Source organism: Nelumbo nucifera, chromosome 2 (assembly GCF_055504915.1).
Source record: "Nelumbo nucifera cultivar China Antique chromosome 2, China Antique-T2T, whole genome shotgun sequence".
NCBI classification, from domain to species: Eukaryota; Viridiplantae; Streptophyta; class Magnoliopsida; order Proteales; family Nelumbonaceae; genus Nelumbo; species Nelumbo nucifera.
The window spans coordinates 105,942,775-105,960,077 of record NC_142650.1 but is presented as its reverse complement, the minus strand read 5'-3'; the positions used below and the strand labels follow the sequence as shown (position 1 = coordinate 105,960,077).

Sequence of the window (17,303 nt, the reverse complement as noted above, 5' to 3'; positions counted from 1 at the left end):
TCGAACTGGTTCAATTTAATGTGCCTTTGTTGCTCTCTCCAATCTGTCTGAATTGATTTTGGTTTGGAAGGGATCCAATGACACCCTTGATTATATTATAGGGAAAATGGACAGTGTAGCCATGAATCTGGGTCTATATTTTTCATGGGCAAGGCAATTACTTGATTTTTTAAATTTTGTATTTATTACCGAAATAATTGTTTGGTGGTAGCTGAGTTTTGTCATCTGTTGTACGTTGAATCAAATTTGATTGCCGTTCTCCCGGGTTTTTGTTTATTTTCATCTATCGACGTATTCTATTCTGATAGCATCATTCTTCCGAGAGAGTTTAGAGTTCACATCTGCGCCCTACTCAGCGTGCTCACAAACGCCCCAGAGCACATCTCAGTGTGTATTGGGCCAATACACAGCTGAGATTGGCTGTGGGACGTTGTTGAGGCGCGCAGTGTGGAGCGCAGATGTGAATTCATAAGAGATAACATTGCCTACGACGATGCTCGCAGAACAATTCAGGACTCCCCAGTGATTATTGAACACGTCAGTGTATTATGAAAAAGACAAAATATTAATTCCATGGGTAAAGAGAATTTTTATAAGATGAGATGGGAGCATAAGACGCGTATACTCGATGTGGATGGAGATATTATACATTTCTAAAGAAGAAAATTATCATGCTGAACTCCTTTCGATTTTCTGGAGCGAAAAAAAAAAAAACGAAAAAACTCCTATCGATTTTCAAATATTTTTCACGTGCAATCCCCAAATCCTTCCATATAAACCACTGAAATCTTCACTCCACAACCACCACCACCACCAGCACCAAGCTGGTAACCACCCCACCGGATTTAGGCATTCAGCCACAACCCATTATCTTCTTCAACATTCTGCAGCAATAAGCAAAGATGTTGAAGACTCAGGTGCATCAGTTGGAGTCGACCAATCGGCCCCTGTTTTTGTTGCAGAAGTCCTTCTTCTCCAGCCATGGAAGCGCTTCACTGCAAGTAGGACGAGGGCCTTCTCTCCATAAACAGCACAAGAGCTCTGGTGCTCGTGCTAGATCCCTCTCTAGTAAGATAAGGGCAATTTCCACCTCGACCACCGATGCTTCTACTAAAACTAGTAAGAACATCACGGTTAAGGCCGTCGTTACGGTGCAGCCAACCGTGGGTGGAGTGCTGTCGAACCTCGGCCTGGAGCGAGGGCTCGATGATATAACAGATTTGCTTGGTAAAACTCTCCTTTTGGAGCTCGTTAGCTCAGAGCTTGATCCACGTAAGTAATGAGCTGCCCAGCAACATATATAATGTATATACGAATTAATCCCATAAAATATTAAAGTATATATATACTGATCTACATGTGTGTGTATTGATGAAGAGACGGGGACGGAGAAGGAGACGATCAAGGGGTATGCACATACAGTAAGCAAAAATGATGAGGGGTTCAAGTACGAGGCCAACTTCAAGGTTCCGGCGAGTTTTGGGGAAGTAGGCGCAGTTTTCGTGGAGAACGAACACCACAAAGAGATGTTCCTCAAAAACATTGTTCTTGATGGCTTTTCTACTGGCCCTGTTAACGTTAACTGCGAGTCTTGGGTTCACAGCAAGTTTGACAACCCACAGAAAAGGATCTTCTTCACTAACAAGGTCTCTCTCTCTCTCTATTTCACCTTAATGTGAAAGTAAAATAGTTCTCTCTCTCTCTAACAAAAGATAGGTATTTCCACCTTTCTTTCAACACTATTACTATTAGGAGAGTTCTTTTACGATCAAAACACAAGGACGGTTTTCTTTAATTTTTCCAATTAATTTTTGTATTGATGGATAATTTGATATTTAATGAAATAAAAAAATATGCTGACCTTAATATTATTAATTTAATCCAATCCATGGGGTTCATACTGTAGAGACCTTGGAACTATATATAAATACATACCTATAAGTATGGTCCCCAATCCCCATCACTCAACATTAATGGTCCCCTGTGTTTGGGCCGGGCTTAGGCCGGGTTTGAGCTACCTAAGGGCTAGGCCCGAGCCTGGCCCAAAAAAAAAAATTCAACTTCTTAGGCTCCAGTTTAGTTTGAGGGCCGAAAATTTAAACTCAACTCGTGTAAAATTTCGAGTTGGGCCAGTTCGAGCTCGGGAGCCCAAGTTGCACCCCTAATCAAAATTCACTCCTAAATTTTGATAAATAACATCCGATTGGCTACCAGGTTTATGATTCCAGTTCATTGGTTAAAAAATTTTCAGATATTATTATATCTTTTTCATATCATAGTCGAATCCATATATTATTGCAATGTAGCTTTCAGTAATCACCATCATTCAACACTAATGGTCCCCTGTATGGATGGCGCAGTCCTACTTGCCATCCCGGACGCCTGATGGTCTGAAGAGGCTGAGGGAGAAGGAGCTGCAGATCTTACGAGGCGATGGAACAGGGGAACGCAAGACTTTTGAGAGGATCTATGACTATGACAAATATAACGATCTCGGAGATCCCGACAAGAGCGATGATCTGGCTCGACCAGTTCTGGGTGGTAAGAAGCACCCATACCCTAGGCGTTGCAGAACAGGGCGTGAGCGTTGCAAGAAAGGTATATCTCGGAACCATGGAGTATGATTATTTGTAAACAACCATTCTTGTTATTTCTGGGCATTTAAGCTTATTAACTGTTAGGCTGTCTTTGGTTTGAAGGAAAAAGTAGGAATTGAAAGGAAAGATGGGAAAACTCATACAAGGTTTGTAAAGGTTTTCCTACCTTTTCCTTTCTTTCCCTACTTTTTCCTTTAAACTAAACATAATCTTTAATGTCTTGTTCTGATTTTAAAACCATTGAGCTTTGTCAATACCAGTAATACAAGATGGCAATTATAGGGATTATTATGAGGCCGGGCTGGGCTTAACACTTTTGATAAGGGCTATGGCAATGGCCCCAGCCAGGCTCGATTTTTTCGTCTATATCATTAAATATGAAAATATCATATATTATAAAGGGGTTTTTACCGTTCAGTCCTCCCCAGAAATCCGTACAGTTCAGGGTAAGTGCCAGCTCGAAATTGATGCCAATTCATGGATGTTATAGGTGGAGCTGTTTATAAATTTGAATTATTGTAGGTCTATAATTCAAATCTGAATTCTGAGGTGGAGTGCAGTTTAAAAGTCTCTATTTCAGGAGCGTTGTCTACATGTATAATATGTTTATATATAATATAAAATATAACAAAAAGTACATATTTATATAAATATGTGGAGGCTGGGCTCAGGCTGAAGCTCGAAAATTTCTGTGCTAGGCCAGGCTGTAAATGATCTGCAGCCAGAAAATAAAATAAAATTGTTTTCTTGTACAGATTTTGATCATTCTGATTTTGTTCTTAGTTTCTTTGATCCAGCAGTATCAATTGGGTGAATAAATAAGGTCAGTAGGACATAAAATGTAAGTCGGACCGGATTGGACCATTCCTCCCACACCAACTAGCTGATAGATAAAAGAAGACTAAGCTTGAGATTTGCTGTTTATATTTTCTCAAGATTTGTCATCAGCATACTACGTACATCAAAATTCAGTCTAACATGTAACAAATGATGCAGACCCAAATTCAGAGCAACGTAGCAGTACTGTTTATGTGCCAAGGGATGAAACGTTCTCGGAAGTGAAGCAGTTAAGCTTCTCGGCAAAGACTTTAAAATCAGTGCTACATGCTCTGCTTCCTCAGATTGAGATGTCGCTCATTGATACCAGCCTTGGCTTTCCATACTTCACAGAAATAGACTCTCTCTTCAATGAAGGGTTTAACATTAAAACCCCTAATAAAGGAATTTTCAGTCTGCTTCTACCAAGGCTGGTCAAGGCTATAGAAGATGGAGGAGACGAACTTCTCCAATTTGAGGTCCCTGAAATGATACTTAGTAAGACCTCTCTCTCTCTCTCTCTCTATCTATCTATCTATCTAATTCTTTTTACTCGTATTATTTGCAGGAGACAAGTTTTCTTGGTTCAGAGATGAGGAATTTGCACGTCAGACTCTGGCTGGTCTTAACCCCTTAAGCATTCAGTTGGTCACGGTATGAAGCATAAATCAATGTCATTTATTATATATCGATGGTAATTAGGCATGCTTAGAGTATATATTATATGTTAAATTATTTCATTGATAACAAAGTGTGAACAAAAATTGTGCAGGAATGGCCATTGAAGAGTAAACTCGACCCTAAAATTTATGGCCCACCAGAGAGTAAAATCACAAAAGAAATTGTTGAGCGAGAGATCAAAGGCATAATGACCATTGAAGAGGTAAGATGAACCCCTTGTTTATATAATTCCAATACTTTGATTAAGGATCGTTTCTTTGTGCCTAATGACTATTAGAAATGTCAACCAGTTGGGCACCTCCACTGTGAGTCGAGTTTAATAAACCGGCACTATATGAGTAAATTATAAATGTTTTAAGGGTTCGATTATGAAACAGGAAAGACATGATAATATGCAGAAAACTTGTGACCAATCAACTAATATGTCAAAATTTATCTCTTCAAATATGGAGGTGTGGGATGAAACCCATAATGCGAGCTTGTGGTAAGGTTGGTAGACCTCATGTGCACCCTGCTTTATCCTCACCCCTGAAACAAATAAAATAAAATAAAATTCAAGCCAGAAAATGGGAAATTTTGAAATTCAAATGGGTGCAATAAAAGAAGATGAAGCAGCAGCCAAGAGGCCCAAGACAAGCTAGCTAGATTTTGGAATGCAAAATTTACATTGCCAATAGGTGCAAATTTGAGAAAAATGCAAATATTTCATATTTGAAATTCCAATGAGGGCAAATGAGACAAAAGGTGTAAATTTTGCATCAGGTAAATGTAAATGTAGCTACAAAACGAACAAATGCAAACCTGAACTGGGTGCAAAATTTGCATCCCCAGCAAACAAGCAAAGTCTTAGGAAGTAAGCATCAAGTACAAAATCAATTTTGCTGTTCTAATGACAATCTGTGGATTTTTCGTCATTGAGCTTGAAATTCTGTAATTTGTGCTTGCAGGCCATAAAGCAAAAGAAACTGTTTGTGTTAGATTATCATGATTTGCTCCTGCCTTATGTGAACAAAGTAAGAGAGCTAGAAGGAACAACACTTTATGGATCTCGAACATTGTTCATGCTTACACACGAAAACACATTAAGACCATTAGCCATTGAGCTCACTCGGCCACCCACCCAATACAAGCCTCAGTGGAAGCAAGTGTTCACACCTAGTTGGGATGCCACTAATTGTTGGCTATGGAGGCTAGCTAAAGCCCATGTTTTGGCCCATGATTCTGGCTATCACCAACTTGTCAGTCACTGGTAAGTCTTTTTTCCTCGAATACAAGATCGACGTGATTCCTCAGAAGTGATGAGATAATTAGGGATGCTATCATCATCATTATCTTTATCATCTAAACCATGCTTTCAGAAGCTGTTTAGCAATAAGGAAGATTAGGATTCGTAGTTTTGGCCCATGACATCACCATATCCCTAATTAATACATTGATCCATAAATTTATTTTTTATTTTTTTTGAAATTTGCTTGATGATTTTGCAGGCTGAGGACTCATTGTTGCACGGAGCCTTACATAATCGCAGCAAATCGACAATTAAGTGGAATGCACCCAATCTATAGATTGTTGCTACCTCATTTTCGATACACAATGGAGATCAATGCTCTTGCCCGTGAATCACTCATCAATGGAGGCGGTATCATTGAGAGTGGCTTCTCTCCAGGCAAGTATTCTATAGAGCTGAGCTCTGCGGCCTATGACCAGCTCTGGAGATTTGACATGGAGGCTTTGCCTGCAGACCTCATTAGAAGGTGCGTAAATTTTACAGGAACAATGATCGATACACAAGTGCCAAACAGCCTTGTCTTCACCCATGCATTTTCCCTAACTAGTTGTATATTTCTTAATTTTTTCACAGAGGAATGGCAGTTGAGGATCCAACAAGCGATCATGGTGTAAAGTTGACAATCGAGGACTACCCTTATGCAGCAGATGGTCTTGTGGTTTGGTCATCCATCAAGCAATGGGTGAGTGACTATGTGAATCACTACTACCCGGAAGCCAGCCTAATTGAATCCGACCAAGAACTCCAGGGATGGTGGACCGAAGTGCGAACCAAGGGCCATGAGGACAAGAAAGATGAGCCATGGTGGCCAGTCCTCAAAACTCAGGATGATCTTATCCAGATATTGACTACTATCATCTGGGTTGCCTCTGGTCACCATGCTGCTGTAAACTTTGGTCAGTATGGATTTGCCGGCTACTTCCCTAACCGGCCATCTATCGCCAGGACAAACATACCCACTGAAGAACCAACAGAAGCAGAGTTCAAGCAATTCCTCGAGAAACCAGAGCTTGCTCTCTTGCGTTGTTTCCCTTCAAAAGTTCAAGCAACCAAGGTGATGGCTATCTTGGATGTGTTGTCAAGCCATTCAGTAGATGAGGAATATATGGGGGCTACAATGGAGCCATCGTGGTCTGAGGATCCAATAATAGCAGCAGCATATGAACGTTTTAGTGGAAGAATGATGGAGCTGGAAGGGATTATTGATGCAAGGAATGCAGATTTGAAGTCGAAGAATAGAACAGGTGCTGGTGTCGTGCCCTATGAGCTTTTGAAGCCAACCTCTAAGCCTGGAGTAACAGGAATGGGTATTCCCAACAGCATCTCTATTTAAAATTGGATCATGTACGTCAATCTTGTATGTTTTAATGTGATAATAAAGCTGCATTTGGAAACAATGCAAATAAGTGGGAATGCAAATAGGTAAAGTGTAAAATGGTCCATAAAAATTTCGAAGTTGGGCTAGTTTTGCACTGACAAATTTACCTTCTTATCAATGAGACTTTTAGTTGTAATGGATGCAAATACGGATTCCAATAAAATATGTTTTTTTTTTTATCAAAAGCCCACTTGAGTGCAAATTTATTTCTTTTTTATTGATGTACTTTTACATCTTATTATCAATGTAAAAATGAGTTGGTCTGACATTTGTCAATGCACAAATGTAATGTTGCAGGAAAAATGAACCAGAATGCAAATTTACCCTGAACAGAGATTTACAAATGCAGCCTAATGACTTATTCTAGTTATTGAAAAAAAAAAGATTAGTTTTGCTTTCAATGTGAGTGAAATGTTTTGGCTTCATAGAATAGAATCCAAGATTTAAAACCTAAACCTCTCCTTACATGGTGCTAATTTCTTGCTAATGAGCTAATAGATAAAAGAAAGGGTAACAGCAGACTTAAATACACCCTGAGTTTTGTAAATAGGTATATTAATGTTTTTTTTATAGCCAATTTATGAAGACTTATGGTATGTTTAAGTCAATTTATGAAGACTTATAGTATGTTCAAGTCTTTTACCCTAAAAGAAATAAGAATTCATTGACTCCAAATAAACTAGGGTGCAACTTAGTTGGAGTCAATCTAAGCCCAAACTGATCCAGCCCACAATTTTACATAAAATGGGCTTAGATTTTTGGTTCTTGAGTTGGGCTTGTGGCTTATGCCCAATACTTTGGGTTTTCTTACTTTTGGATGGACCCAGGCCTGACCCTAAAGTAGCCCAATCCCACGCCTGAATTGGAGAAATCGAAGTTGATCTTAAGGTCAACTAGGCTCCAGCCTTAGGACCAATTCTTAGGGTCAGGTAATACAAGTATATAATGCTTATCGATAGCAATGTGGGTGGGTTTGTTTGCAACAAATTGAAGAAATCTTTCACATCTCGCAACTCGAATGGCATGGTTCTAATGGCGTCTCCTCCCACGTCAGAGAAATAAATCTTTTGTTGCTGTCGTAGTAGAATCGTGTGCCTTGGAGCAAGTTCGAATTAGGGTAAGCCTCCGTCCTTCACCCAATACTCATGAAGAAACTACCAAGATGTGTGAGCCTTTCAAATTTTCCCTCATTCCCTCAAAGAGGTGGTGCCGGTGGTTATCTCAGTTATTGATTTCACAGACTTGCTCTTACATTTCCAATGCGAGGAAGACTTTGTGAAAGTGTGGCTTAAAGAAGTGGTCTAACTAAAAGGCTTTCTCAGATTCTTTAAATGGTCTCCTTTATTCAACCCAGACGAGAATTTCATTAGATCAATTTCCGGGAACATGGGACGGGTCCAGAAAGTTCATATTTCAACATTGCAGTGTACCATGGCAAAAATTGCTAGAGTCTATGTAGAAATTGATAGTTCTAAGCCATTGGTTGAGAAGGTCTGGATTAGGATCGGTAAGGAAGGTTTCTTTCAAAAAATTATTTGAGAACATACCCTTGTACTGTGATGATTGTTATGAGATTGGTCACATCTCCAAAGACTGCAAGAAGAAGAACAAAGAACTAAACAACCTCATGAATGACAAGGTAGAGGTGGTGAAGTCTAGTGATGAAAAGAAGGAAGAATTTTTTTGAGAAAAAGAAACAAATTTTAGAGAAGAAGAACAAATAAGTAATAAGATCTGAGTGGCATCCCATGGGAGATTTTAGCAAATTTGGAGTCAAAGAAATTTCACCAAAGAAGAGTTCAGGTGATAGGATTTTGATAAATAATGAACAACCCAAAGGTAGTGCAGTAAAAGAAGCTTTGCACCAAGTATTTGGAACTCCTCTAAGTGCAGTTACAACAAGAGGAGCCAGTGCAAAGGCTATTGGGGCATCATGGATTAACAGTCTCAGGCCTAAATCAGCAGATGGAAAAGTAATGGCAGTTAACTCAAAGGCAGTGAGCATTAATCAATTGAGAACCTTCCAAGCGAGCTTGAATAAAAAAATTAATGGAGCCATAACTTGTATGGCAAAAAAGCCAAAGTGACGAAGAGAACAATGGAGTTCAAATCATTAGCTGTGAAACCAATGTGCCTAGTCCATTGGAGGTGCAGAGAGAAAAGTAGTTGGACGTCGACAATATCTCAATCGCGGAGGAGTCTCTGGCACGTCAGTTGGCTGATCAGACGACTTTGAACCACAGGTTGTGGTTCGACAAAAACGAACAAGGAGACCCGCTAAAGGTAAGATCAATGGTTCCCAATCAGCCCCCACAAGATTGCCCCCCACAACGTCCCACAACACCCCCCCTCCGTGTCTTGGGAACATCTCCCATGATAATACTAGAAATGATGATATCATCATTGGGAGATGTTCCCAATACACAGTGGGGATGTGCTGTGGGACATTGTGGAGGGCTGATTTGGTCTCTTTATTTTGGAATATTAGAGGTATTAGAAATAAAAAATCAATGGGCTAATTAAAAAAGTTTATTAAAATTCACAAAGTTTCCATAATTGCTACTACGGAGCCTTTCATTGAAGGCCCTAAGGCTATGTTTGGTTTGTAGGAAAAAGTAGGGAAAGGTAAAAAAACCTATACAAGATTTGTAAAGATTTCCTTACCTTTCCCTTCCTTTCCCTACTTTTTCCTTCAAACCAAACATAGCCTAAAGTTAGACTGTTGTTTGGTCAATTTAGCTTGGTCATGGATGTTTGAGTCTACAGAGTTTTTCACCTAAATCAATCATTCTTAGACCATGCCCCACTTCTGGTTACTATTACTGATGAGCTTACCTCAGGACAAAAGCCTTTTAGATTTCAAAGAATGTGGCTGTTCCATATCTTAAGAATCACTTCATTCTTGTTGAGAAGTTGAAGAATCTCAGGAAGCATCTGCACGAATGGAATGAAAGAGTATTTAGTGGTGTTTTCAATAAAGGAAGCATAAATGACAACATTGGATTTTCTCAAGAATTAGCAAATGAAATTGGCAAGAAAGGAAGCTGTGCGAATGTAATGTTTAAATTGGACATGGCCAAAGCCTACAACAGGTTGGATTGGAACTTTGTTTTTGTAGTGTTTCAGAAATTTGGTTTTAGTTCTATCTGGATTGATCTCTTATAGTTACGTATTTGATTGTTGGTTCTCTATGATGATTAATGTCTCTCCTGTGGGATATTTTAAATCAAGTAGGGGACTAAGGAAAGGGGATCCTATGTCTCCAAGTATTTTTATTATTGTATAGGAAGTTCTTAATAGATGGCTAAGCATCATTTTCTCAAATGGCCATGTTCCTTATTTCAATTAACCTAGAGGGTGCAAACCTATTTCTCACAAGTTGTTTGTTGATGATACGATGATTTTTGCAAGATGTGATAAAAGATGTTTGCAAAATTTAATGGCTTTTCTATCCGCATATGAACAAGCTTCAGGTCAATTGGTAAATAAAGAGAAATCTTGCTTCCTTGTTCATCCTAAAGTTAGTGCATCTACTACTAGTATAATCAAACAAGTTATGGGGGTTCCAAGAAAAATTGTTAGAAAAGAATTGAAGGATGGAAGTCCAAGTTACTTCAAGAAAATTGACCTTTGGCAACAATCCAAATATTATTTTCAATATAGAAAAATTATTACCAAATGTTTTACTACAAGAAAATTTTTTCATCGTATATTGCATATTTAATTAGATCATCAAATTAACCTTTGTTTTAATATCTTTTTGTTTTTCTTTGTAGGTAAAAGATGCGACGAGCGACTCTTGAAGAATGGCCAAAGACAAGGGATAATTCTTTTGTATTTAGAACCTTTTAAGGGAAATTTTACATTTGTAATACATTTTAAACAATGGATGTATTCAAATTATACATGGCAAGTAATTTCTTATTGCAATAATATAACAATTTGCTAAAAATTATTATATAATTTTTATGTGATGTATGAATAAAACAGGTGTTGCTTCAAAGTGGCTGTTCCAATTGTTGTTATTTTACTATTTTATTTGGAATATAGCCACATTTTTTCTCTAGATTCAAACAATTAGCTATGGTTTTGCAAGAAATCATGGCTATAGATTTCAGCTTTTAGCCACTGTTTCTCAAAAACTGTAGCTATAGGTTGATATATATAGCTTCGGTTTTATAGAAAATCGTAGTTATAGCTTGGCATATCTAGCTACGATTTTTCAAGAAATTGTGGCTATAGATTACATCTTTTAGCTACGGTTTTTTTAAGTTAAAATATTTAACTTCTGTTTTAGTAATTGAAAACCCGTGGTTATAGGTTGATACATTTAGCTATGGTCTTATAACAAACCGTAGCTATAAATGGAAGACTTTAACTATTGTTTTATAGAAAACCGTGGCTATAGATTTAGATATGTTTACGGTTTAGCCCATGGCTAAAGGTTCATATGGTTTCCATCCATCCTTTAGCTACGGACAGATACCGTAGCTATAGATGAGTTATAGCTATGAATTAGTTGAACCGTAGCTATAGGCTATAGCCACGTGAACATAGACTATGGTTTTCAGCCCATAGCTAAATCGTAGCTATAGGTCTATAGCTACGGTTTTTCTGATGTATAGCCACAGTTTTGTCCGTAGCTAAAGGTTATAAAGTTCTGATATCTACAAAATAATCATTGAAGCTAATAGAAAAGATTCTAAAAACATATACGCACTTTATGCATATAGCTAAATATCTTGAAGAGGTTTAGACTTCCAGATTCACTTGAATTGTGTGAAAATATTTGTATCTCGTTTTTTCCCCATTATGCAAGGCACAACCATATATATATATATACATGCAATCTACGCCTGAAATTTAGGAGTAGGAGACTCACTGAGGATAAGATACATGCATGCATGAGAGGAGTTCCTAATGCATGCAAATTTCCTAGTCCATGACGAATTCCAATACTCCCCCTCAAATTGGCGCATGAAGATTCCGAATGCCCAATTTGCCAAGGAAATAGGTGAATTTCTCTTTCCCAAGAGCCTTCGTCAAGATGTCAGCCAATTGCTCTGTGGTTCGAATATGCCGAGTAACAAAGTTCCCATACCATAGCTCATTGCGAACAAAATGACAGTCGACTTCAATATGCTTTGTCTTCTCGTGAAACACTGGATTTGCGGCTATATGCAGGGCTGCCTGGTTATCACAATATAAGTGCACAGGTTCGTCATGCACCACTCCCAAGGACAATAGAAGTTTCTTTATCCACTTCAATTCATAGCATGTTGCAGCCATCGAACGATATTTTGCTTTTGCCGAGGAGTGCAACATAGTGTGCTGTTTTTTCGTTTTCCAGGAAACTAGTGACTGCCCCAGCAGAACGTAATAGCCGGTCAACGATCATCGTGACAACGGGCAGCTTGCCCAATCAGAGTCACAATAAGCATACAAACGCAGATCGCTATCGGAACGCAATACTATACCTTGTCCAGGATACCTTTTCATATATCACACTACACGCAGAGCTGCCTCCCAATGTTCTTGCCGCGGGTTTTGCATGAACTGGGCTAGAATATGAACACAATAGCACAACTCAAGTCGTGTGATGGTTAAGTATATCAATCGCCCTACTAGTCTTCGGTACTGATTCAGATTGTCCATTAGAGCGCCCTTGGCCAGCGCAAGATGATGATTCTGTCCACATTCCGAGATAATGTCCAGGGCATACTTCTGTTGAGATAAATATATTCCCTTAGAACCACGAGCTATTTCAATACCTAGGAAATATTTGAGTGGTCCCAGATCTTTCATATGGAAGCATTGACCGAGATACTCTTTGAATTTCATATGGCTACAGTATCATTTCCCCCAATAATCAAATCATTAACATATATCAGCACGTGCAGATGAACATTGTGTTTGAAATAAGTGAACAAAGAAAAATCCGGATACGATTGAACAAACCCGAACTGTATCAAGGTCGCTGTTAATTTCGAAAACCAGCATCTGGGAGCCTGACGTAATCCATAATGAGATTTCTTCAGTTTGCACACTTTTGTTCGATCCTTAGATGCGAAACCTGGTGGCAACTGCATGTATACCTCCTCATCCAAATCCCCATGTAAGAATGCATTATGTACATCCATCTGATGCAACTCCCAGTTCTTAGCGGCTACCACGACTAGGAAAGTGCGAACTGTCGTCATTTTGGCCACAGGAGCGAAAGTTTCATTATAATCTAACCCCTCAACCTGTCTATTCCCGAGAATAACTAGCCGAGCCTTATGTCGTTCAACCGTTCCGTCTGAATTATATTTGATCTTATAAACCCATTTACTCCCTATTGCCTTTTTCCCAGGAGGTAGAGTTTTCAATGTCCAAGTACCATTATCCTCCAGAGCCTAGATTTCCTTCCTCATAGCTTCCCTCAATTTCTCACTTTTCATTGCCTTAGAAAAGTTGGTGGGCTTGGCTCCTACAGTGACTACAGCTAAGAAAGCTTAATGTCTAGCAGAGAAATTAGTACATGTCACATAATTCACTATGGGATAGGGAGTCGTACTTGAGGACTCTGATTCAGAGTTGGCTTGAGTGTGAATGGGGCCTTTCAAGCGTTGAGCACTATAGGTCACGTAGGGCATCAACAAAATAGACGGCGTGCGATGCCGATGTCCCCTACCAAGTTGCTCTTTTGGTGCCGTTTGTGGTGCTAGATCCACATTAATTCTGTCATCACTGCCATCAATTCCCACTTCCTGCACACTCTCTTCTTCTCCATGCTCCTCCTCTCTTCCATCATCATTATTCTTAAGGCTCCCCCTATCACAGATGTCGGCTGCATCACTCCCCTGTCTTTATTCTCTATGTGGCTGTGTACAACATCATCATCAACTCCGGCATCAACTGGTGCAATGGCTGGGCCGGTTTTGTCTCCCAGAGTGGCTTCTGAACCAGTGACATATGGAAATATATTCTCATGGAAGACTACATCATGGGAGACAAAATATTCACCTCTTTCAACGTCATATACACGTCAACCTTTCTTTCCGTAGGGATAACCCACAAAAACACACTTCCTACTCCTTTCTCCAAACTTATCCTTGTCTTGAGGACTCTAATGAGCATAGCAGAGACAGCCAAATACTCTCATGTGCTCGTATTGAGGTGGCGTCCCGAACAATACCTCATACGGAGTCTTCCCGCCAAGTACAGAAGAAGGTGTCCTATTTATCATGTATCCGGCAGTTAAGGCACACTCCCCCCAAAAACCAATGGGCAAGCCTGCTTGAAATCTCAATGCTCTCGCAACATTCAAGATATGCCTGTGTTTTCTCTCCACCCGACCGTTTTGTTGCAGTGTCCCAACACATGAAGTTTGATGCAGAATGCCATGAGTCTCAAAGTATGATTTCAAGCTTTTAAATTATGTTCCATTATCACTTCGAACAGTCCTGACTTGCTTGCCAAACTGACGTTTTGCCATTGTACAAAATTTCTCAATAATATGTGCTACTTCACTTTTTTCCAGTAACAAGTAAACCCACACAGCACGAGAATAATCATCAACAATGGTTAGAAAGTAAAGTGCACCACAATAGGCAAGTACTTTATAGGCGCCCCATGTAATACAATGAATTAGAGAAAAACAATCATCAGCTTTATGTTTACTTTCAGGAAAAAATTTCCGTGTTTGTTTTGCTCTATAACAAACATCACATGGCCTATCTCCTTCAGTTCTACTATTTAATTTATCTACTTTAGGGAGAAAAGATAATATCTGTTTAGACGGATGCCCTAATCTACGATGCCATAACTCCCATTCATCCATACCTCTTATTCTATTCGCCCGAACCGGTGCTACTCCTCTAAAATGATAGACCCCATCACACTATTCACCCACGCCGATCAAAATCCTCGAGGTTTGGTCCTGTATCACACATATCTTGTCAGTAAAAGTGACAGTACATTTTATCTCTTGCAATAATTTTGCTACGGAAATAAGGGTGTTGTTCATTCTTGGTACAAAAAGCACATGATGCAAATAAATATTTCCGCCCAAATGTAAAGTCCCTTCTTTCACTGCAGTGGTTTGCTTCCCATTGGGAAGTCACACCGGACACGGTGTAATATTCCATGCATCCATCAATAAGTTAATTTCTCCAGTCATATGGTGTGATGCCCTGGAATCAATTATCCAATCAGTAGAATTTTTCTTACCAGAGAGTTTTTCATTAGTCCTGGTTTTGTAAGTATCAAGCATGCTTACGAGAGACTGCCACTACTCATTATTAAGCCCATTTAATCCGGTCCTATCTCTGTCAGTCACAACTGCATTAGCACCCACCTCACGCCCTGCTGATGATTGAACAATATAAATTTTTGCTGAACCTCGGTCACGTCCGCCAGAGGGTCCACCCCGTTTTCCTCGACCTGCTCCATCCCTGGTCGTCGTAACGCGGGGTCTTTCTCCCCACCATACCGACTTACTTGAGCTTTCACCGTTCCTGTCATTGTTGACAGCCGTGGTGATTGATCAGCAAGACTCGTCAGCAACTGCTCAACTGATCAACTTTAGAAAACACGTCTCTATCAGCCTGTCTGCAACAACAGATAGTAATGGCCAGAGGTGCGTCACAGTCTCAGGCTTCGTCTTCAATGTCTGGTCGGCCGGGTGTCGTCGGCATAGCGCTGCGTGGATCTACACCGGAAGCCAAAAAGGATCAGTTCGGGTTTGGCGGGAGTGGAAGGAATATGTTGGGGTTTTACACTATTGAAGCCCCTGGCTTGAAGATCACCCCTACTATCGATCGAACGAAGATTGCAAACGCAGACTGAGAAGGTAAGAAATCTTGAAGACGAAGATTGAACTGAAGGATTGTAGAGTGCAGACTGAGCCACACCTCTGTGCAGTGTGCTATGGCGGTCGGCGGTGGCGGGAGCGGAAGCAATATGTTGGGGTTCTACACCGTCGAAGCCCCTGGCTTGAAGATCGCCCCTACTGTCGATCGAACGAAGATTGCAGATGCAGACTGAGAAGGTAAGAAATCTTGAAGACAAAGACTGAACTTAAGGATTGCAGAGTGCAGACTGAGCCGCACCTCTGTGCAGTGTGCTACAGCGGTCGACGGTGGCGGGAGCGGAAGCAATATGTTGGGGTTCTACACCGTCGAAGCCCCTGGCTTGAAGATCTTCCCTACTGTTGTCCTCGTTAAGAGTTGGAGCCAGCGGTGGAGGCAGATCCTGCTGCTCGCTACCAAGGCAACTCGTAAATCTGCACCAACCACTGGAGGTGTGAAGAAACCTCACAGATACCATCCAGGAACTATTGCCCTCCGTGAAATTTGTAAGTACCAGAAGACTACGGAGCTCCTCATTAGGAAACTTCCATTCCAGAGGCTTGTTCATGAAATCACTCAGGACTTCAAGATGAATCTCTGTTTCCAAGGCCATGCTGTGTTGGCTTTGCAGGAGGTGGCCGAGGCATATCTAGTGGGACTGTTTGAAGACACTAAGCTCTGTGTCATCCATGCCAAGCGAGTCACGATCATGCCCAAGGACATCCAGTTGACTCCTAGGATCCGTTGTGACAGGGCCTGCAGCTGATGTTTCCAAAGACAGAGAGATGGCTCTGCTCGCAAGTCCACGGGAGGAAAGGCATCTAGGAAGCTGCTCTGATACCATGTGAAAATCTTTGTATCTCATTTTTTCCCCATTATGCAAGGCACAACCATATATATATACATACAATCTACGCCTGAAATTTAGGAGTAGAAGACTCACTGAGGATAAGATACATGCATGCATGAGAGGAGTTCCTAATGCATACAAATTTCCTAGTCCATGACGAATTCCAATAAATTGAATCCTTGACTCTAGGGAAGAAATGAAATATTCTGATGAAGAACAGTGGAAGCTTTAAAAAATGGATGGAATACTTGCCGGTGAAGAATAGTCAAAGCTGTATTTTTATTTTAATTCACCAGTCAAGAATAGTCACTGGTGAAGAACAGTTGTTGGAAAACAGATGGAATATTCCGAGAAGCCGAATATTCTGAGCAATAGCACCCTGTCAGTGTTAGGGTTTACGTTCTTTTGCTCTGATAAAAAGAATAGTAAATGTGAGTGAGATGTTATGAAATCTTTAAGTGACGCCTCAGGGGTAATTTCGTAAATGTTGATGTTTTCCATCTAAATCAGTGATAGAAGGGAGGTTTTTTTTGTTGAATTTCTCAAAAGTTGAGGGGAGGTATTTATTACAATGATAAGAGGGTTTAAATGATTATCAGAAATTTGAGGGGAGGTTATTGCATTTTACCCTTATTTCTTTTTCATTATTTGGCTCTTGGCCATGACATAGAACTCTATAGGTGGAATTGACTAAGCAACTTCCTTTAGGGTCCATCTTCCATCTTGTTTTATCTTCTTGAGGGGTCCTCCAGATTGGAGTTGCCTTAACTTCTTCGGTAATCCTATCTGGGACCCAATTCCTTAGAACCTCTAATCTCCATATCTTCAACGGGTCAATATATAATATCACTTACTTTAAGGT

General features: G+C 40.0%; 2 protein-coding genes across 2 annotated transcripts; both read left to right on the top strand.

Moving 5' to 3' along the window:
- Positions 1-780: 780 nt before the first annotated feature.
- Positions 781-6,945, top strand: LOC104603494 (linoleate 13S-lipoxygenase 2-1, chloroplastic). Its single transcript, XM_010267545.3, has 9 exons — positions 781-1,272; positions 1,378-1,646; positions 2,361-2,598; positions 3,594-3,911; positions 3,982-4,067; positions 4,186-4,296; positions 5,042-5,343; positions 5,582-5,848; positions 5,956-6,945. The coding sequence occupies exons 1-9, from the start codon at positions 903-905 to the stop codon at positions 6,713-6,715; spliced, it is 2,721 nt and encodes a 906-aa protein (XP_010265847.1). The 5' UTR covers positions 781-902; the 3' UTR covers positions 6,716-6,945.
- Positions 6,946-15,901: 8,956 nt separating this feature from the next.
- On the top strand, positions 15,902-16,357 carry LOC104603591 (histone H3.3-like). The gene has a single exon (XM_010267656.1). It carries the CDS (start codon positions 15,902-15,904, stop codon positions 16,355-16,357), a length of 456 nt encoding a protein of 151 aa, XP_010265958.1.
- The last annotated feature ends 946 nt before the right edge of the window (positions 16,358-17,303 follow it).